The sequence below is a fragment of the Fusarium flagelliforme genome (genome assembly GCF_020744385.1).
Source record: "Fusarium flagelliforme strain FIESC 12 MPI-CAGE-AA-0113 chromosome Unknown B0J16scaffold_4, whole genome shotgun sequence".
Classification (NCBI taxonomy): Eukaryota; Fungi; Ascomycota; class Sordariomycetes; order Hypocreales; family Nectriaceae; genus Fusarium; species Fusarium flagelliforme.
This window is the reverse complement of record NW_025763506.1, coordinates 2597268-2617005: the sequence shown is the minus strand read 5'-3', so window position 1 is coordinate 2617005 and position 19738 is coordinate 2597268. Positions and strand designations below refer to the sequence as shown.

Genomic DNA, 19738 nt, shown 5'->3' with positions numbered 1-19738 from the left:
GTACCTCAACCAACAATCAATCCTTAATGAAACATTATCTACATGACCATATGAAATTCTTCTTTAATGTTATGATATTACTGTGCAGTTATGGTACCGCCATGAATAATTAAGATGCATAGCATTAATTCAAAAGCACCCAAGATATGGAATGCAAGATCCATGGATACCCAGGTACCTTCAACGTCCAAAACTGTGCTTGTAAAAAGATCACGTGCCCGTTAGAGAAACGAACAGGGGCTGACGTCTAAGCTCCAGATTCCCTACAAGGTACGGAGTAGGTAGGCTGGAGCTCTCCATGATGCTAGCGCCCAATCAGAGAGAATCGAACACATTTCCCTGAACTGGACCAAACAAGACCAAACATCAGCTTTACCTCGTCATCACCAACTCAATTCAATTTACCTTAACCCAACAACCTCAGCACTGCGCCGAAAACCCATCGGAAATTCCTCAAATACCGATCATCTCCTCCTAACCCGCCATGCAGCGAGCGGCCTACGCGCAGTCACCCCCCCTTCACCATCCAGTTCCCCAGCATGTCTCGACCGTCCCTCAACTAAGATCGCCTCCTCCTCCTCCAGGCTCCGCGCAGTCGCAGCAGGGATATGCTGCTAATGCTGGGGGAAACCCGTACCAGCAGCAGGGAGGCACCAGCGGCAATGTATTCGGCGCATACGGCAACTTTATGAACGATCCCACAGCGCAGGTCGCGGCGCAATTCGGTCAGACAGCGTTTAGGCATGGACAGGAATATGTGGAACAGAACGTGAGTCTTTAGGGGGTGTCTGGCGGTGTTCTGATGCTGATTTGAACAGTTTGGTCGATATGTCAACGTTTCCGCCCTCAAGCACTACTTCAACGTCTCCAACTCGTATGTCGTCAACAAGCTGTTCCTCGTCCTGTTCCCTTGGAGGCACAAGCCTTGGTCGCGAAAGCAAGCTGTTGGACAGAACGGACAGGAGGGTTGGTATCTACCCCCACGAGACGACATTAACAGTCCCGACATGTACATTCCAGGTGTGTAACGCAAGCTCTTGGTATTCCGAGCGAAGGACGGAGGGCTAACTACGACGTAGTCATGGCATTGGTGACTTATATCCTTCTCTCGACACTGATTGCTGGTCTGAACCACCAGTTCCAGCCAGAACTTCTTGGAAAGACAGCCACGATTAGTCTTATCGTTGTCATCGTGGAGATCTTCTTCCTTAAGCTTGGATGTTATCTCCTAAGCATTTCTAGCCAATCGCAGCTCTTGGACCTGATCGCCTACTCTGGATACAAGTTTGTCGGAATCATCGTTACTGTTGTCGTTGCCGAGGTTCTCAACGGCGGAAAGGGTACTGGTGGTTGGGTTGGCTGGTTGATCTTTTTCTACACTTACCTGGCAAACTCTCTCTTCTTGGTAAGTTTCTTCCGATTCCTAAACAATTTGCTTATTCTAATCGATCTAGATGCGGTCGCTCAAGTATGTTCTCCTTCCCGAAACTTCAGCTGGAGTCAGTGGCGGGCCCATGCAGACGGATTCACGGGCGAAGCGCAGCCAACGTACAAAGTTCCTCTTCATGTACTCGTACTTTGTGCAGCTGTTCTTTATGTGGATTCTCACTAGGGCATAAACAGCAACGTAGACCGGGGAAAGATAGCTACCGTGTCAGTGATATCCATTCATCCAGGCGTTCAAGAGTCTTGGCGGTGTCTGGTGGATAGAAAAGTTGAGTCAACGAAGGTACGGCGATGGTAATGAGGGATGACCGAGGATGTACGATAACTATTTGCTTTGCATGATGATCCATCAAAGGAACGTTGAAACGATTTGTTCGATATTATTATAGAAGTGGAATTTTGCTATATTGCTGCACTGGCCAATCAAAAGGACACGCAACCAAACTACGCCTCTTTGACAACTCGAGATTACTATTGATATGGATACCGCACGTCACCTCCCATTTCTGTATAATCCATCCAGTTCTTCTCTTGCTATTCTTCATTATTGTGTCTACCTACTGTGACTGTTCACCACTAAATTGTAACCTACGATCAACGCATTCAACACTAGAGTGTCATCAGAAGGTGCTCGCCTATCTTAGCGCCGATCTTTCAGCAGCATCACTTCAACTCAACTCAACACGTCTCTCTTTTCTTCAACATCTCGATATTACTCTCTACCAACTCCACCTCATATACTCTTCGCAACACATTGAATTAGCAACAATGAGCCTTCAGTATCCACCCGTGGTCATGGCCACTATCCAGAGTGCTGCTCTCGGTGGCATCGCCAATATTTTAGCTCAAGTTATTGCAGCCTACCGAGCTGGGGTAAGTCAAGATAGACACTCGTCCTAATCCTCGCTTGACCTACATACTAACTGGCTGGTCTTGCAGACCGATGTCGTGATAGATTGGGTTCCTGTGTTCCAATTCCTCCTTTTCAACGTGCTCTGCACACCGCCCAACTTCTACTGGTAAGTCTCACTCTTTCTACACTACCTTGATATCCGACTGACGCTCCATTAGGCAAGATTTTCTTGAATCGACCTTCCCAGCCCATCCTGGTGAATCTCCCAAGTCCAAGGACCCCAAGAACCCCAAGAGTGCCAAGATGACCCAGCCCAAGCTCTCAGTGCGCAACACACTCATCAAGTTCGCGCTCGACCAGACTGTTGGCGCCGCTGTGAACACGCTCCTCTTTAGCACTTACGTCCACGCGCTTCGATCTGCCATCAAGGATGTTCCCGTCATCACCAGTCTTCCCAAAGCCATTACTTACTGGACCTCTCCGCGTACCATAGATTTCAGCCGTGTCAACTGGACTGTTGTCTGGGAGGCTGCCAAGTCTGATTTTGCTCCTCTTATCTACGCTGGCTGGAAGCTTTGGCCTGCCGTTAGTATTGTCAACTTTGCTGCCATCAAGACTGTTGAGGGACGTAACCTTGTGGGCGCTTTGGCTGGTGTTGCCTGGGGAATTTATATGAGCTTGATTGCCGCTCAGTAAATCGTAACCAGAAATATGTTTCAGTTGCCCAAAATCAGAATGATTCCACTGATGTGTCGTTTTTGGGATGGATATCCAGCGATATACTCAAAGGGCTGTGCCCCTATCTAGACGAAAGCGAATACTTATGAGGGTTGGAGGGCAAGACTCGGAACAAATCTTTGTACTGGCTCTTTTTATTATCGCTATCTGTATCACTTGCTTTTTAGAAATTGTATAATTCCGTCAACCCATAGAACTCATTGAAAGTACTTAAACCAAAGCAGCCGGGCCAGGTGCCAAGTACTTGTTTAATCAAAGAAAAGGACATTGAGCAATTGGACCGAACAAAGCATCATCATCGTCGCATTCATATCATAGTGCCTGATCAGAAAGGCAAGCGTGAATGATGACGTCGTAGAAGACTCGTCGTTGCTTGAGGATACAAATCGTTCTCTTTGCAAATATACTGCCCCCCAGGAGCAGGATTAAAACCTCTTGATTGGACATGAGGCATCGAGTCGTCTTCTTCCGAATCCAGTACGAGACTAGATATTGGAGTTGAATGATCAACAATTGCCGCGGCTCCCCGAGTCTGGTGATTATCTGTGGGTGTATAGTTCCAAGGTGAACTCACGGGTTCCTCAATGGGTTTCAGAGGCCGTGTATGGCAATCTGAATATAGTGTGGTGGTAGCAGTACTGCCATACTTCATGCCAAGGTTATCAGTAGTATCACACGGGCGTGTAAACCAAGGTCGGCGGTTTCGATGGGGTGCAGGACTTTGTGGAGGTTGAGCAATTCGATGCCTTGGGCTAGTTTGGGAACATGACTGATACGCCTCGGAGCCATCGAATGTTATCAATATGAAAACAAACATTTTGCGAAAAGCAAGAGTGAGGATAAAGGGAACTAGAAACCACCTTTCTAGTCTAGACCCTTGAATGTTTGATCTTGGTAAGGTGTCTTTTGCTCAGGAATCTTGTTTTACAAAGTACTGGAAACTCGCAAAGCTAAGACGCTACGAGCCTGTTGTCGCGTAGAGAGGTACCTACCTACCTAGACCTAGACACCTAAGGTTGATCTTTACAAGTTTACACCGGGAACTTACGACCCAGGAACCAGGCTCTCGGGCCAGGAACCAGCTTTCTTGGTTGCATGAGGCAAGGCAAAATGGTACTAGCCCTTGCCTTGGCTTGTCTTGTTCAGAACGCCACACAAAATTTATCATGGAGCTTCACTTGCCAGTAATGGGTGGTCAACGGTAGCATATGGCCCAGCCATTAGATGGCCAAGGCTACCTACCTACCTACCTGCCTGCCTAGGCATCTAGGGAAGTAGCAACTGGTTCTGCTTGGCCCAGAAACTTGATGAAGGTTTTAGTAAAGCAACTCAAGAGGCATTTTTCGTCTCGCTATTCACGAATCATATCTGCCAGTGGCTTATTGGAAAATGCGCTTCGAGGAGATAGTACTTTCCACCAACGGACTTGACTCTGGATTTGAGTTGTTCAATATGTTCTCTAGTTGTTGAAACCCTAAACTGCATGGATAAAAGCTACCTAATATCCATATAAAGGTTAATATTTCCAGCGGATAACATCGCGAGCTATCGACCCCATATAGCCTATCAAAATACTCTTCTTCTTTCCAACAACGGCCGGCTGGAGCTAGCCGTTGATCTAATCCAAACCATTGCGGTGCTACTTACCGACAGCTCGGGAGATGTGCAAGTCCCCGAATGGTAATGGAAGTAACTAAACTTGAAGTGGCAGTGAGTGAGAGTGACATTCATGTGGCACGATATCCGTCCATTGACAGTTGGCACCCGAAAACTGACAAACTTAATCGCTAGTTTCCTTTAGACCATACATACTAAATGAGTAAGTAGTACTTACTGTACATGCATGCAGACTGTGCTCATTCTGCATGCCAGGGGTGCATCCTGAGATCTGTCGGCTCGGACGATCGTTTCTGATCCTCTGATAAGCAAGCAAGTACTGTAAAAAAAAGAAAACTGAACAATGCTTCAAGGTATTAATCAGACTTCAGCAGGCAATTCGAGCTCGGATTTGCCAACTCTAGAATAAGGACCGCATGCGCATGGCTGGCTATAAAATACCAAAAGCCCTCGTAGCGGCGTTGTTGTCAGGGCTAAGCTTTAGTAGTGTAGGCTGGCTGCATAAGCCTCATGCAGACGACAGTTTAACCTGGTTTGTATAAAAATTGAGTATCTGCATACTACCTACCTACCTAGTAGGTAGCCCTTTTCCTGTTGACCACAACGAATCAAGAATCGTGTTTAGCGAAACGCAATCGAATACGTTTCTTAGCGCCATCATCCATCTCGGGCAATCTATAATTTCCGAGTCACAGGCATTTAGAGAGTAACTCAACGTACTCCGTACTGTAGTTTACTTGCTCACATGTCCGCATTCCTTATGCAAATTCTTGAAACGTGAGCTAGGACTTGAGGGAACCTTTCGTTTCATCGCAGTTGACGCTTCCGTTCCAAGTAATGGCTCTGAATTTTCGCATGACTCTTGACATGACTGCAGGATATAAACTGCTCAAGAGTTAACGGCCAACATACTGGGATGGGGTTGTCGCCCTCCTTCTCTTTTTGCTCGAGGCGTCTCTTTCAATGGTACTATAATCCCAGGCCGCCGGAGCAAATGTTGGCTAGTCGGGCTCCTCTCCCCCAACCCCCGCCTCTACTACCTACCTACCTTTGAGGTACTACGTAGGCAGGAAGTCATTGATCTCTCCCTAGTGAGAGCCATAGCGTGTGCTAGCGCGAATAGTTTGTAAGGGGCGGGGGTTATTTCAGGTGACCTAGTCTTCCAAAATGTCTGGTCGCTCATGTTTTTCTTTGCCTGTGGTGCCCTCAACATCTATAATTCAAATTTGGGGTCGTTTAATGCCCAACAGAAACGAAGAATGCCGCGCATAGAGCGGTTCCAGAATACCCAAGATTATGTCATAATAGTAGGGAAAATCGACTCAACCTTGGAAGACAATAAGTTACCTACTAACCTACAGTAGGTACGAAGCTAGATACTAGGTACCTAAGGGACCAGGGTTGACGGGCAGTCAGAAATTCACCGCTGACACTGGAACAGGTGCGTGCTGTAGTGGAGCCGATCGCTAGAATGACCGTTCCATCCTCTTTTTGTGGAAAAGCCACTAAATCTTGTCATTCATTACTCGCTTGCCCACTAACACTTTCAGGTTCCAGGGAGCAAGGCATAATGTGCTCCACTTACGCACCCGCATTTATACGTCCATGGATGGATCACACTCCCCGATCCTAGCCCTGGCGTCTTGTCAACAGGCCTTTAATGTTAGCAGCGATCCAAGTACAGCCAACAAGAAGTTGGACCAACCCACCGTTTACAAGGTGAACAAAACACCATATTTACCCAGTTATCCAGTCACATTGTTATCGACAGACGATGGCTTCACTCTCATCGTTGGGCTGAATTGTTCCCACTTACACGTCACCCACCGATCGCGTGCAACTTTGACGACCCCGATCATCACACTTCTTCTCGACTCAACTCGACTCGACTCGACTCACCAGCAATCTTAACGAGCCCCCTCCAGTTTGCGACTGCAATGACGACACAGAGAACGATCGATACCTCACTTCGCTTTCCCTCTCGACCTCGATCTTAGGGCGGTTCAAACAACCACCCGACTCCTTTCAACTTTACAGTCCCTTTGCTCGACATTAGTAGGGTTTCGCTGTAATTGACCTGCCCAATGCCGCCCCCAGCTCTTCAAAATCTCGGTCTTGTAGACCTAGTCGCTTCTGACCCTCGACCTATATTTGTCGTTGCTTTGCCCAACCAAACTTCCTCCGCCGACATACTTTACCGAAACCCTGCCCTGCAAAATTTACATACTCTCGATCAATCGATTTCTTCTATCCCTCAAGATGCTTCCCATTCTCCATTCTGGAACTGGGTTACCAGCCCACCACCTGTGCCAGCTGCTGAAAAGGACGCCGCGGGCCCTGCAGCAACAAATACGCAGCACTCACTGCCATACCTTGGTATCTACTGGACGCGAAGCATTGTGCTGGGCCAATGGGTGGTGATGAGTGGTAATGAAACTCCTCCTTCCTCAGAGCCTCCGCGCAAAGTTCGAATAGAAGGAAGAGAAGGCGAGACAACAAGGAAATACCCACAGAAGTCACCATTAGACAATGCACGATTACCGTCCCGAAGAAAGTCGGAGAGCAAAACCCCCATGCTCTACCGCGACGAATCAAATCCAGGCCTCATGGTACCTGTTTCCGATTCCGAGGCGGAACCGTTTCTTGACGTGGTACAAAGCGTAGATTGGGAATCAACATCCCTAGGCCCCATGGCAGACTGGCCGGCTCAACTGCAATATACATTCAACCAGCTCGTGTCTGATTCGCGACCTGTGGCGCTTTATTGGGGACCCGAGTACATCACTATCTACAATGAAGCATTTTCGAAATACTGCGGCGCGCGACATCCTGGACTCCTGGGTCGACCTGCTACCGAAGCTTGGACTCATCTGAAGACTCGGCTCGATGAGATGACAGCCTCGCCCATGAAAAACTATTCCAATGCTGAAGACGAATCCAAGTTTTTCATACCGCAAGCGGATGGGACTTTTGAAGAGACTTATGCCAAGTCTTCTATGGTTCCTATTGTTTATGAAAAGAAATGCCTGGGAATCCAGCATTCGCTTCTCGAGATGACTTCAAAACGACTTTGGGAGCGAAGGATGAAGATGCTTATCGATCTTGGCGAGGCTCTAGTATCTACGAAAGATGCTAAATCCTACTGGTCCAGGACGATCGAGGAGCTGGAACGTTGGAATCCGACATATGACGTTCCGTTAGCCTTCATATACTCGGTCGAGCAAGACGATAACAACTCCACTTCTTCCAAATACGATTGTTCAAATACCTGCCAGCTCGAGGGCTCCCTCGGTGTACCAGAAGGACATGCCATTGCACCTCCGGTCCTAAACCTCAAGGAAGCAGACGATGGCATGGCATCCATCTTGCGACGGTCCTTAGATGAGCGTCAACCCATGCTCCTACAGACTAAGGACGACACGTTGCCAAAAGGTCTACTGCACGGTTTGGCATGGCGCGGCTTCGGCGATCCTTGTCAGGCTGCTGTGGTTTTGCCTATTCGCCCTACAAAGGAAGAGCATGTGATGGGCATTTTGTTTCTGGGCTTGAACCCTAGACGCCCATATGACAACGATTACAAACAATTTATCTCTTTGTTGAACCAAAAACTTACGAGCTCTCTTGCTTCCACAGTACTCTTGGAAGAAGAGGCACGCCGGAGGCGCAACATCACCGAACAGGCCGCTTATGACAATGCAATGCTCACACAGCGACTGGAATATCAAACCGAGCAGGCAGAGAGATCAATGCAAACGCTCACTTCGGTGGCAGAATTTATCCCTGTTGGAATGTGCTTTGTCGATAACGAAGGTAACATCACGTTTGCCAACGACGCTTGGCATCGCATCACCGGATATCCAAAAGGCACAATTGCGCAGGGGGCGTTGCTCGAGTCAGTCCTTGAAGAGGATAAGGAGAAAGTTATGCAGGCATACAAGGATGTTCAAAAGCTCGACACAGTCACCTTCGAGTACCGCATCGCGCGAACCGAAAACACGAGGGGACCGCAGAGCTTCAAATCCTCCACCGGACCCTTGCCTGTAATGGATGAACGAGTATCGCGCCATATCCTAGCTTCTACGAAGGCTGAGAGAGCATCAGACGGCAGTGTCATCCGAATACTTACTTGCCTGACTGATGTAACAGTGCAAAAGGACACGGCCGAGGAAGCTGTGCGACGAGCGCAGGAAGCGGAGAATCTAAAGCGGCTGGCAGAATTTGCGACGGTTGGCATGTATGATGTCAGCATGGACGGAAGACTGCTCAGCGCGAACAACCTGTTCTGGGAATTGACGGATCTGGAGAAGGTCGACCTCACCAAAGTCGACGTGCGGCCTTGGCCAGAATGTGTTGTCGAAGAAGATCTTCATATTCTTCAAGAAAGTCTCGATAAACTGGTGGAGTCCGGACGTACTGAAACGGCCGAGTTCCGCCTGCGCAACGGCTGGATCAGTGATGATGGCAGCGGGAACTCATCCGTTGCCCCTAGATGGGTTCTCGCTACGTTCATGCCAGTCAAGAGTTCAGACGGGGTCATACAGTCTTTTACTGGCTGTCTGAGTGACGTCTCGATACAGAAGTGGCAGTTGGAACAAGAGAAACTCCGGAAAGAGGAAGCGATCGAGTCTAAGCGACAACAGGAGAACTTCATTGATATGACCTCGCATGAAATGCGGAATCCATTGAGCGCCATTCTTCATTGCACCGACGCTATTATCGCTTCCCTTGCGAGGGTACAGGACATTAGCGACAATTCTGCACCCCTTACTCCAACACGAAATGGTGCCCATCGTGAAGGAAGAGGCATTGGCGAACGATCTATTGAAGAAAGAAAGCTTCTTGAAGATAGCATTGAAAATGCAGAGACTATTGTTACATGCGCCCAGCACCAGAAGCGCATTGTCGATGACATCTTGACGATGTCTAAACTTGACTCGAAGCTACTGGCCGTTACTCCCTGTACAGTGGACCCTATTCAGATTGTCAACGGAGCGCTCAAGATGTTCGAGGTGGAGGCTCGCCGTGTTGATATTGAGCTAACATCGTATGTCGACAAGTCGTACAAGGATCTGGCATACGACTACCTTGATCTTGATCCAAGCAGAGTCCAGCAAGTTCTAATCAACCTTCTCACCAATGCCTTGAAGTTTACCAAGTCTGGTACTACTCGCAACGTCACCCTCGGCGTTAAAGGGTCATTGACGCCACCAGGAGAGGACATGACAGCTGTTCAATTTATTCCTCGATTTTGCGATGTATCAGAAGAATACGACCAACCGGCTTTGAAAGGACGAACCAAACCAATTTATCTGTTGTTCGAGGTCAAAGACACAGGCCAAGGGTTGACGACGGAAGAAATGGGTAGCCTATTCAACAAATTTGTTCAAGCCAGCGCCAAGACGCACACCAAGTACGGAGGCTCTGGCCTTGGACTGTTTATCTCACGTCGACTGACGGAGCTTCAAAACGGAGCGATTGGTGTTTCGAGCCAACCAGGTGTGGGCTCGACGTTTGCATTCTACATTGAGGCGTATGTTCCGAGCGAGGCTTCCCGAAACGAAGCACTGGCTGCTGCCGCCGCGGCCAGGCTGATCGCCAACGGTGACTGTGCGGACTTGACTGATGGGAAGCGGCCTTGCCGCGATATTCGCCTACAAAAACATCAGAACCCAGGAGGAAACGTTCGACTGGACGGAATCCTTGTTGTCGAAGACAATCTCATCAACCAGCAAATCACAAGGCGAGGACTGACAGATCGGGGTTATATGGTCGATGTCGCAAATCATGGAGTCGAAGCTCTTGAGAAATTGAAAAGGCGTCAAGGTAGCGTCCCAGGAGTTGGCCTCAAAGGAGTTGCTGGTCGCTCAGGGAGGAACAACGCGCATTCACTGCCTATTGCCATTAACCTGGTATTGATGGACATCGAGATGCCTATCCAGGACGGCTTGACATGCACGCGAATAATTCGTGAATTGGAAGCAGAGGGAGAAATATTCTGCGCATCTGGAGGCCGGGTACCCATCATCGCAGTCACTGCTAATGCGCGACCCGAGCAAGTTATGGAGGCTAAGCAGGCTGGGTGTGATGATGTGATGGTGAAGCCATACAGGATTCCGGAGCTTATCGAAAAGATGCAGGTGGTTGTTCGGCGAATGGGAGGGCTCAGCCCGAACTCCCCAGTAAGATGATGGTTGCCGATTTTACATAGACGGACTGGAAAACAGCGACAGTCCCGGTTGAGGCAAAGTTGAAAGGAGGCCTAACGTTGGCAAGGGTTTGAGGATATGTTGTGATAGCCAATCCCAAATGGTCTGGAGTAGGGGTACCATGATGGGGATCCCACTGAAATTATACGGTCCAAGAAAAGTCAAGCGGCATAAGAAGGAGTTTTTGGCGCTTGGTTGCATATGTAGCATAACGAAAAGGAGTTTTGGTCTAATCTGGAACATTGGAGGTCACGAGAGGTTAGCTTTGGATGGCCTATGGTCACATTTTGATGCGATGATGGGCTTTCGATAACTTCTCACAATAGAGCACTGAAATTTGTCACCCACTATATAAGGACGATTGAACTGCCCTTGCTGATCTTTCATTAATGAGTGCATGGCAATGATAGTTGGGCTTTCAACCACATCCATCCCCCCACGTTAGAGGAAGCTCAGACCACGGATACATGGCTGAGGGTCAAAGTCAGAATCAGAGTCAGAGTCAAGAGCAAGCCAAAACGATATTGATGGTATGTTGGAGTACATCAGCCTCGCTGATACAACTTATAACAACTTATAACAACTTAGGTACCTAGGTAGATTGGAAAAGAGTCAGTCAGTCTTGTTGAACACGGCAGTTACGGCTCCAAAAGTAAATAGTGACATCATTGGTTCTTTCCCCTGTTCGCTCGTGCATGAGCTCCTGCCCCTCCTCCCCGCAGTCTCTAGACTAGAGCTCCCACCCATTTAATTCCGCCAACGTCGTCAAGGAACTAATCGACAATTCTCTTTTTCCATCTTCTCATATCCGAGTATGTGAGTTGAAGCCTAATCAATCGCGATTGACTCAAATTTATTGTCAGTCCTCGCGTCGGACAAAAACATAGCTAACGCATAGCTCATTGACAGCCACCAAATTGCCCATCATGTCGACCATGCCCGCGTCTCACGGCCACAACGAGGCCTGCTGCAACATCCCACCTGTTGTCACCAAGGGATATCAGCCTCTGGGGACTTACAAGGAGATTGGAGGCTACAAGACTTGTACGGGGTCCAATGTTCGTCACCAGAAGTACCACTAACGTAAATAGATGTCACTGGCCCCGTCGACGCTAAGAAGGCCATTGTCGTTATCTACGATATCTTTGGTTACTTCGAGCAAACCCTACAGGGTGCTGATATCCTCGCCTTCAGCGACGCCCATCAGAAATACAAGGTCTTCATCCCTGACTGGTTCAAGGGTAGTCCCTGCCCCATTGAGATGTGAGAGTTCCTGCCTGTCATGTTGCTTAGAACGAAGCTAATGTCAATACTCAGCTATCCTCCGGACAATGATGATAAGAAGAAGCAGCTTGGCGAATTTTTCGAGACCTTCCCTCCTCCTAAGATTGCTGACCAAGTACCTGACTACGTCAAGGCTGTTAAGGAGCAAGACTCCTCCATTGAGAAGCTTGGCATCATCGGCGTAAGTGATCCGCTTTACCGCAGAGATTATATGACTGACACGAACTTGGGCAGTACTGCTGGGGTGGCAAGGTCGTCGCCCTCAGTGTCAAGGCTGACTCCAACCCCTTTTCCATCGCCGCTCAGATTCACCCTGCCATGGTTGATGCAACCGATGCCGAGGGTCTCTCAGTTCCCACTATGTTACTCGCCTCCAAGGAGGAGCCTGAAGAGGAGGTCAAGAAGTTTGAAAATAACCTTAAGGTAGCCAAGCACGTTGAGACCTTTAAGGACCAGATTCACGGCTGGATGGCGGCTCGTGCCGATCTTAACGACTCCCGTGTCAAAGAGGAGTACGAGAGAGGCTACAAGACCGTCGTTGAGTTCTTTGGCAAGAACTTCTAAAAACAGAGATGCTGTATTTGTCTACGAAAGACGCAATGTATTTATGTTATGAGACATGACAAATTAACACAAGAAATAATATTTTATGTCAAGTCTGCTTGTATTTGTTCATTATTCTTTCTTATGTTGCTTTGAGACTCAACGATTTCTCTCCAAATGACAACAGTTCCTCTATGTCAAGATTTTGAAATTCTTTCAATTCGACAGTCTCCCCATCCAGGCCATGCCTCAGGGCAGTTGAGATCATGTAATCCTCTAAAAATGACACCAACTTTATATCCACACCATCGACTTTTCTTTCTTTGAACCAAACCTCCTGAGCTTTTCGCATGTCTTCAGGTGGAGCGAAGTCTCGCATCTCAAGATCTTTCAGCCAGCTCGCGAGAAGAGCATCCCCGGTCATCTTGACATAGGCTTCCCGCAAACACCAAAGCGCGTAGAAGTAGCGCAATACACGATCTCGCTCGGGAATGGTAGGTCCGGGTTTCATGTGCTTCAGTGCTGCAACCTCTCCTGGACCAAAGACATCGGCGTGGATATCGACAAAACTCGGCCACCCTTCTTCCGCTAAACTGTGCAGATCGCGATCCCTACGCTCTGGCGGACAAACGACATCGACACCCACAGCAAGGCCTTGAGGCGGACGGTGTACAGCTATCAGGACTGCAAGGCCGGCTTGATGCGAGACGTTAAAGATGAGGGGCTCATCGCCGCTTGGCAAGACGAATACGGGTTTCGTTCGGGAGTCTCGGGTAGTTTTGGCTTGGAACCAGGGGACGTGGCAGAAGCGCGATATAACATAGCGCTTAAGAAGGGCTGAAGCGAGAGCGAGCTTGGCGTCGCGAACGTGGTAATATCTCAGAACAGAGGCTTGCTCCTCAGTAGTGAGAAGTGAAAGAGCGCGTGAAGCCTGGGAGAAACAGATGAGTACCAGGCTTGAGGCTGTGACTGAAACACTTACGTTGGTGGTAAGATCTCTGGTCTTGAGAGCTGAGGACCAGAGAGGACGAGTGTCGATGACCCATTGGATGACCGTGGGGGAAGGTTGGGCCTGGCTCATTGCTTATACAAGAATTACTTGACTATATTGGCATTTGTCACATCAACTGAGAGGAACGAGCGTTTGAGATTTTTGTTGAGTCTGTGAAAGAAGCTGGCGAAGTCGCAGATCAAGGTGAAGATGAGACAAGTGAGACTCGGAAGCCGAACAAGACGAAACCCGGGACGTCGGAGGTGGGGTCCTCTGGACGGCCCGGCCGAAACACGGGCCGGAAAGAGGATGGGTGTTAGGTATATGTAGGAAGAGATTGAGTATAAATATATCAAGAATAATTCGACTTTGACAATTTTGAACTTTGAGAGCAGGTTCTTGCCTTTTCCTCACTTTTCAAGAACCAACTTTGCATGCAGTCGAGTCCGGAACGAGATTCCTGCTTCTTTTTTTTTTCTCCTCGATACGACTACCAACACATTGTAAGCCCGTTGAAACTTGAACGGCTTACCATGTCCACGAGGACTTCGATTCACTTCAACCCTTGACTTTACTTCAACTATTCTTCTATTCAAACTTTACTTTTTTCTTTTTTCAATTTCTTTACCCTGTGTCACTTGCGTCTGAGTTGGTTTTGACTCTACGGAGCGTAGCAGTGGTGTTTTCTACCTTATGGCTCAAGCCAAGCGAGATATATTGCCGATCGAAAGAAAAGGCCATCTTCTGCCAAGTCACTGGTGTTATTCATGTCAGCCAGCAAATATACTATGAACGACAACGCTATACAACGCAACAGCAGAGACACTTCTGTCGCTCGCAAGATTCTCGATTTTCACTATTTACCCGCCCATCTTAACGCCGACTGTTGGGCAAACCAAAGAGATCCAAATGAAGCCCAGAACAGAGCCTTTCCCTATACAGCTCTACTGCTACTGAGCAGATGGACCGACCCCTGTCGAGAGTCTGAACCTTTACGCGGTGCAGGGGATTAAAGGAACGTTGGTGGTGGCCGATGTTCCCGACCAATGCAGACTCGAGGAGTTTTCTTCACTCTTCTTTTTATTTTTATCTTCTCACGAAGAACGAGAATCTGACGAAGACGTGGAAGGATACAGAGACATTTGAGATAATGATTAATATTTCCAGTTGTGAAGCAGTCCAGATTTAATATTAATGTTAATGATAATGACAAAAAGATGCCCTGCTGGGGACTTGGAAGTGAAGTGTACCTCTTTCGAGATGCCTCGAATCTATGAAGTCTATTCTGCCACCCCCAGAAGATGACTATTTCGCTTTATGATGCTCGTGCGCTGTCCTCGAATCCAATTTCACTATTGATAACCTCCATTTCAGTACCCCCCACCTAATGGTCCTCTTCTTCAGCATCAACTGAGAGCATGAATACCCGATGTTGATCTTTGCCGTCTCCCTTCTTCTCGTCCTTTTCCTTTCCATCCTTTGTCTTGCTATCGTCCTTTTCCTTTTTGTCATCCTTGGTCGTATCAACAACGCCATCCTCAAGTTTACCGATTCTCTTAACAGCATTGCCATCGCCATCCAAGTCAACGACTACATCGATAACATCAAGGCTTCCATCTTCGGTGTATTTCCACATCAGTTTGATTTCTCCGCGAACCAGACCCGTCAACCACAGTGAACCTAGCACGCCGGGAACGAGGTATAGAAGCGCAGGCTGGCCACGCTTAAATATCAGAAGCATGGCCAAAGTGACGCACATTCCAAGGAGATAACCAGTGACTGAAGCATAGAAATAGGTTTTGCGGAAGCGTGTAGCCGCTAGGTCTTGAGGTACCTGCTTAGCCCCGGAGATGAAGAAAGCTCCGCGAGTCCAGAGGTTATCCCCCCAGTTACCTTTGACGTTAACGTACTTGGCCTTGACCTCCTTGTACTTGGTCTCGCTTCTAGTGACGAGAGCTCCCGAGGATAAATCTTTCTCGATCAGCTTAAGATCGGTACTCTCGTACTTGATCTTCTTCTCGTAGTGGAGCCAGAGGTCAAATCGAAGGGCTAGACCCATGACCATGCCTGGAATAACGATGTCACCCAAACCAAGAATGCTTCTGCGATCCGCGGCCTGGAAAGTGAGCTTGATGGGCACATCCAGTTTTGTTGCGACCGTGACCATATAGGGGCTAGAAAGAGTTAGCTGACAGCCGAAATAGAAAATTTAAGTAGCCAACTCACGTATAAAACACCATGATTATGTCGTAGAAGAACAAACCGACAAGTATAAGAGTGCTAGTAAAGAAGTCGGTTGGGGAGATGAGAAGCAGCGAACCGTAACACATGGCATAGCCAAGTGTGTTGGCCAACAGAGGCGATGTAGTAGACGAGTAGATGAGTGCGGTAGCCAAAGCCATGACAAAGGATACGACATGAGCAAACTTGATTCTGCCTTCCTCCTTGCCCATGCCATGAACGAAAAGCTTGACTGCCCAGTGTCGAGTGAGGAGACCTCGCAACTCCCATCCTGACTTGCGAATCTTGTCCGAAAATGCCAAACAAGCAAAAAGTCCAGGGAAAGGATTTGCTGTCACTGTGGCTTCTGACGCTGGGTTACCTGCATCATCACAGACCTGGACCGATCTGTCCTTCTGGCTCACTGCTCTCAAACGCCCATCTCGTCCTCGCCAATATCGTGGAAAGACCAAACTTGCAGCCACTTCGATGCCATGGGAATAGATAGACACCAAACTGGCCACCGACATGGTAGACATATACCATCTCAGGATCTTATTGAGAATGTCGGGGTCCTGAAGCCACTGGATGAGGTAGTACAAGCCAATAAGAACACAACCAGCCATGAGTGGAAAGATGATGGCATCAGAGGGCTCCAGTCCCTGCGCGAAGCGTTCATCGGCCTCATCCTCATCACCTGGCTTGTTCTTCTTCACGGGCGCCGCAGAAGGGGGGCGGCGAAGAGCAGCGTGAGCTCCAAGATAGATGATGCCGATGGCGCTGAGAACGAGTCTAATCTCAAGCAGAAGAAAGCTTTGGTTTTGAAGATAGGAAAAGGCAGACAACCAACTTTGCTCATTTGCTGCGGTAGAGTCCAGCGCATCAAAAGAGCTCTCGAACGTAGACGTATCTGTAGCGTTTCCGGCCATTTTGTGTGAATGGTTGCTGGTGATGTCGTAGGAGAGCAACGTGTTCTAAGTCTGGACAGAATCGTAGAGACCAGACTAATTCATCTCAGCGATAACGTACGCAGTGATATGCCGCTTTATGCAATTCTGCTCGACTTTGAATATTCCTGGCAGTGACAAAATGTTTCGAAGAGGGATTCCACAAAGAGCGATGAATATCTTGACTTGTAGTGTTTGGTTACTAGGTGCAGAGTACCTGGGTACCTAGGTAGATAAATGATGTTGGCTGGCTGAAACCTAGGTGCTCAAGGCTGAGATCCAGCGCTACCAACTACCTATGGAGGTAGTCTAGGTAGGTAGGCACCTACTTGCAAACAGCCCCAGCTGTTTTCAGCGACCAATCACTCAATCAAAGCCGCTAAAAACAATCAGGAACATCCATGGAACCCGACGTCAGAAAATGCGACAGCCTTGTTCTCATACCCCTCCATCATACAGTAAACAAATACTTACCTTGTCGCATCTAGGTACGGGCAGTCCGTTCTGATACAGCAAGCAATCATGACGACAAACATTGTGCTTGAAACCACAATGGTACGTTTCAAAAGTCCTCAATCATTAACGCGTATATACTGACCCGCCACAGGGTTCGCTCACTCTTGAGCTGTACACCTCGCACGCCCCCAAGACTTGCAACAACTTCACCACCCTCGTTCGTCGCGGCTACTACGACAACACCATCTTCCACCGCATCATCCCCAACTTCATGGTTCAGGGCGGTGATCCTACAGGGACCGGTCGCGGAGGAAGCTCCATCTACGGCGAGAAATTTGAGGACGAGATCGATTCAAGCCTGAAGCACACGGGCGCTGGCATCTTGAGCATGGCTAACGCGGGCCCAAACACGAACGGATCACAATTTTTTGTTACGCTCGCTCCAACACCTTGGCTCGATGGTAAGCACACCATCTTTGGCAGGGTGAAATCTGGCATGGGTACTGTCAAGAGAATGGGCTTGGTCAAGACTGGTTCTGAGGACAGACCGGTGGAGGACGTCAAGGTTGTCAAGGCGCGTGTTGCGGAAGAGGAGGAACAGGTCTAAATAAAAGTTTTCTGAAGAGTCTGGGAGTAGATAAATTCTTTGCATAGGTACCTGGCGTTCAGGAGCATTGACAGCAGATCTCACATGTCGTCTGGGCACACATCACGTTCAAGATCACAAGTATTCTGAAAGTATCAATTCTTATACTTGGTACGCCAAAAAACGCCCCGGTCCCTTTTCCATGGATGCTGTGAATATCCGGTCCCGGTAATCCTAGCCAACCAGTCCGCCGTGCCAATGCAATGTTGTTGAGATAATACAAGTGAATAAGGGATCTCGATAAGCAAGTGGTCTCCTTGGTCGCGTAACATATTGTCAGCGTCTATGTATCCAACCATAACTATATGTTGATCGGTGTACTCTACGCAGCGCAGGAAGTGCAATTTTCAAGAAATGCAGTCGTAACAATAATTTGTCGCATCATCCAAGATGCGATTTCTCGAAAAGCCTGAGCTCGTTGAGCCAAGGCCTACTGAGGTGGGGACGAGAGGGTGTCGGAAGATTCAGACTCTCCAGTAGCCTCCCTAATGAGATTGGACTTGGGCTTGGGTGAGCCTAGCTGAGGTTTGTTCATCTTAAGCTTCTTAACAGGACTGATTCCCTTAGACACTGCCTTCTTAGGAGCCACTTCCACCGAGTCGCCGTTGGTATAGTCAGCTTTTTGCTCTTGGCTTAAAGATGAGAGACCTTTAGGCTTATCCTTTTTGAGGCTCGGCTTTGTCTTGAGGATCACCTTCTTGGTGACCGAGGTCGTGGGCTTAAGCTTCTTCTTCTTGTGACTGTTCTCGGAATCCTCCTCTTCATCGCTGGCGTCGCGCTTCTTTGGACTAGTGGCACGAGAGCCCGGAGCAGGTGTCGCCTTTTGTGATGATGGAGGCGTAGGATCATTTTGAGAACCACCGTTGCTCAACTTCTGCGCCGCAGCTCTGCTGGCATTGCGTCCACTGTTGCCAATACACGAGCCCATATGGTTGTTGAGTCGAGTAACGAGGATACAGCGCTTGCACTTGCTGCAGGTGGCGGAAGGGAAGGAGAGAACATTAGGTGGTCGTTGTTCGGGCGTTGGGGAGTCGGTATTCTTCTCCATGTCCTTCTTCTTCTTGCCTCGACCAGGACCGGGCCCAACCCAGCTCTGGCCGTAGATGTCACATCCAGGCTTATCGATGTAAGGGTGTTTCTTACAATAGATGATGCTGGGGTCGGGCTTCTTAGCACCCTTTCCATCGGTGGGATAGAGGAGTCGAGGTAGATGGCATCGGGGGCAGAGGATCTCAGCGGTTGTTTTGAGGGGGTTGCCCTTGAGCAATACTTTTCCATCCTCGTAGATGGCGGCGTCGGTCTCTATTCGTACATCAGGTTTACTATCGACTGTGTTGGCATCGGACGCGTCGGCGGCCAGTTTCTCGATTCGAATCGCAGCAGTGGTGGCTCTTGCAGTCTTCTCTTCGCGGTGCGTCTTCATCAATAGATCGCTCAGAACATTGTAAAGCACATCGTCTAATACAGCATGTGCCTGGGGTGTTATTGGTTAGCAATCCGTTGAAGATAGAATTGTTGATGAGAGACAAGCAAAAAGCCCAATGCGAAGTCGCCGCGATAGGGATCGCAGAGATGAGGCATCATCGCGGAGGATATGTGATGAGATGGCGCCGGCGAGCGACTTTGTTGTTGAGAATCGCATTACATTGCATCGCAGGAAATTTGCTGGAGCAAGCAAAGAAAGAGCCGGCGAAAGTAGATGACTTACCAACTTATCCATGGACGAAGCATCATCGTCGGCGCGTATGACGCCCGCCCTGCCTGTGCCAGCATTCATGATGTCGCCGGGTA

General features: G+C 48.6%; 8 protein-coding genes across 8 annotated transcripts; 5 read left to right on the top strand and 3 right to left on the bottom strand.

Moving 5' to 3' along the window:
• The first annotated feature begins 291 nt into the window (after nt 1-291).
• Nucleotides 292-1914, top strand: B0J16DRAFT_372271 (YIF1-domain-containing protein). Its single transcript, XM_046130468.1, has 4 exons — nt 292-769; nt 819-1020; nt 1080-1405; nt 1455-1914. Exons 1-4 carry the CDS (start codon nt 485-487, stop codon nt 1617-1619), a joined length of 978 nt encoding a protein of 325 aa, XP_045983108.1. The 5' UTR covers nt 292-484; the 3' UTR covers nt 1620-1914.
• A 45-nt stretch (nt 1915-1959) lies between these two features.
• Nucleotides 1960-3328, top strand: B0J16DRAFT_341706 (uncharacterized protein). The gene is made up of 3 exons (XM_046127852.1): nt 1960-2319; nt 2386-2465; nt 2518-3328. The coding sequence occupies exons 1-3, from the start codon at nt 2215-2217 to the stop codon at nt 2993-2995; spliced, it is 663 nt and encodes a 220-aa protein (XP_045983107.1). The 5' UTR covers nt 1960-2214; the 3' UTR covers nt 2996-3328.
• A 3324-nt stretch (nt 3329-6652) lies between these two features.
• On the top strand, nt 6653-10848 carry B0J16DRAFT_133051 (uncharacterized protein). The gene has a single exon (XM_046121774.1). The coding sequence runs from the start codon at nt 6739-6741 to the stop codon at nt 10840-10842; it is 4104 nt and encodes a 1367-aa protein (XP_045983106.1). The 5' UTR covers nt 6653-6738; the 3' UTR covers nt 10843-10848.
• Nucleotides 10849-11614: 766 nt separating this feature from the next.
• Nucleotides 11615-12798, top strand: B0J16DRAFT_341698 (Alpha/Beta hydrolase protein). Its single transcript, XM_046127851.1, has 4 exons — nt 11615-11904; nt 11952-12123; nt 12178-12325; nt 12379-12798. The coding sequence occupies exons 1-4, from the start codon at nt 11787-11789 to the stop codon at nt 12706-12708; spliced, it is 768 nt and encodes a 255-aa protein (XP_045983105.1). The 5' UTR covers nt 11615-11786; the 3' UTR covers nt 12709-12798.
• B0J16DRAFT_341696 (uncharacterized protein) lies at nt 12790-13926 on the bottom strand. The gene is made up of 2 exons (XM_046127850.1): nt 13670-13926; nt 12790-13618 (listed from the first exon to the last, which is right to left on the bottom strand). The coding sequence occupies exons 1-2, from the start codon at nt 13766-13768 to the stop codon at nt 12830-12832; spliced, it is 888 nt and encodes a 295-aa protein (XP_045983104.1). The 5' UTR covers nt 13769-13926; the 3' UTR covers nt 12790-12829.
• A 900-nt stretch (nt 13927-14826) lies between these two features.
• Nucleotides 14827-17099, bottom strand: B0J16DRAFT_414812 (signal peptide peptidase-domain-containing protein). Its single transcript, XM_046133475.1, has 2 exons — nt 15905-17099; nt 14827-15852 (listed from the first exon to the last, which is right to left on the bottom strand). Exons 1-2 carry the CDS (start codon nt 16825-16827, stop codon nt 15063-15065), a joined length of 1713 nt encoding a protein of 570 aa, XP_045983103.1. The 5' UTR covers nt 16828-17099; the 3' UTR covers nt 14827-15062.
• Nucleotides 17100-17236: 137 nt separating this feature from the next.
• B0J16DRAFT_287163 (peptidyl-prolyl cis-trans isomerase-like 1) lies at nt 17237-18026 on the top strand. Its single transcript, XM_046124128.1, has 2 exons — nt 17237-17400; nt 17453-18026. Exons 1-2 carry the CDS (start codon nt 17368-17370, stop codon nt 17906-17908), a joined length of 489 nt encoding a protein of 162 aa, XP_045983102.1. The 5' UTR covers nt 17237-17367; the 3' UTR covers nt 17909-18026.
• A 1-nt stretch (nt 18027) lies between these two features.
• Nucleotides 18028-19677, bottom strand: B0J16DRAFT_341693 (uncharacterized protein). Its single transcript, XM_046127849.1, has one exon. It carries the CDS (start codon nt 19368-19370, stop codon nt 18378-18380), a length of 993 nt encoding a protein of 330 aa, XP_045983101.1. The 5' UTR covers nt 19371-19677; the 3' UTR covers nt 18028-18377.
• Nucleotides 19678-19738: the final 61 nt, after the last annotated feature.

Coding starts and splice junctions, on each gene's coding strand:
- B0J16DRAFT_414812 (XM_046133475.1), bottom strand. CDS start 16,827: ATGGCCGGAAACGCTACAGATACGTCTACGTTCGAGAGCTCTTTTGAT. Junction 15,853..15,904: donor ATAATCATGGTGTTTTATAC/GTGAGTTGGCTA, acceptor AACTCTTTCTAG/CCCCTATATGGTCACGGTCG.
- B0J16DRAFT_133051 (XM_046121774.1), top strand. CDS start 6,739: ATGCCGCCCCCAGCTCTTCAAAATCTCGGTCTTGTAGACCTAGTCGCT.
- B0J16DRAFT_341698 (XM_046127851.1), top strand. CDS start 11,787: ATGTCGACCATGCCCGCGTCTCACGGCCACAACGAGGCCTGCTGCAAC. Junction 12,124..12,177: donor AGTCCCTGCCCCATTGAGAT/GTGAGAGTTCCT, acceptor GTCAATACTCAG/CTATCCTCCGGACAATGATG. Junction 12,326..12,378: donor AGAAGCTTGGCATCATCGGC/GTAAGTGATCCG, acceptor GAACTTGGGCAG/TACTGCTGGGGTGGCAAGGT.
- B0J16DRAFT_341693 (XM_046127849.1), bottom strand. CDS start 19,370: ATGAAGACGCACCGCGAAGAGAAGACTGCAAGAGCCACCACTGCTGCG.
- B0J16DRAFT_341696 (XM_046127850.1), bottom strand. CDS start 13,768: ATGAGCCAGGCCCAACCTTCCCCCACGGTCATCCAATGGGTCATCGAC. Junction 13,619..13,669: donor CCAGAGATCTTACCACCAAC/GTAAGTGTTTCA, acceptor TGTTTCTCCCAG/GCTTCACGCGCTCTTTCACT.
- B0J16DRAFT_341706 (XM_046127852.1), top strand. CDS start 2,215: ATGAGCCTTCAGTATCCACCCGTGGTCATGGCCACTATCCAGAGTGCT. Junction 2,320..2,385: donor TTGCAGCCTACCGAGCTGGG/GTAAGTCAAGAT, acceptor CTGGTCTTGCAG/ACCGATGTCGTGATAGATTG. Junction 2,466..2,517: donor ACACCGCCCAACTTCTACTG/GTAAGTCTCACT, acceptor ACGCTCCATTAG/GCAAGATTTTCTTGAATCGA.
- B0J16DRAFT_372271 (XM_046130468.1), top strand. CDS start 485: ATGCAGCGAGCGGCCTACGCGCAGTCACCCCCCCTTCACCATCCAGTT. Junction 1,021..1,079: donor TCCCGACATGTACATTCCAG/GTGTGTAACGCA, acceptor ACTACGACGTAG/TCATGGCATTGGTGACTTAT. Junction 1,406..1,454: donor TGGCAAACTCTCTCTTCTTG/GTAAGTTTCTTC, acceptor TAATCGATCTAG/ATGCGGTCGCTCAAGTATGT.
- B0J16DRAFT_287163 (XM_046124128.1), top strand. CDS start 17,368: ATGACGACAAACATTGTGCTTGAAACCACAATG. Junction 17,401..17,452: donor TTGTGCTTGAAACCACAATG/GTACGTTTCAAA, acceptor GACCCGCCACAG/GGTTCGCTCACTCTTGAGCT.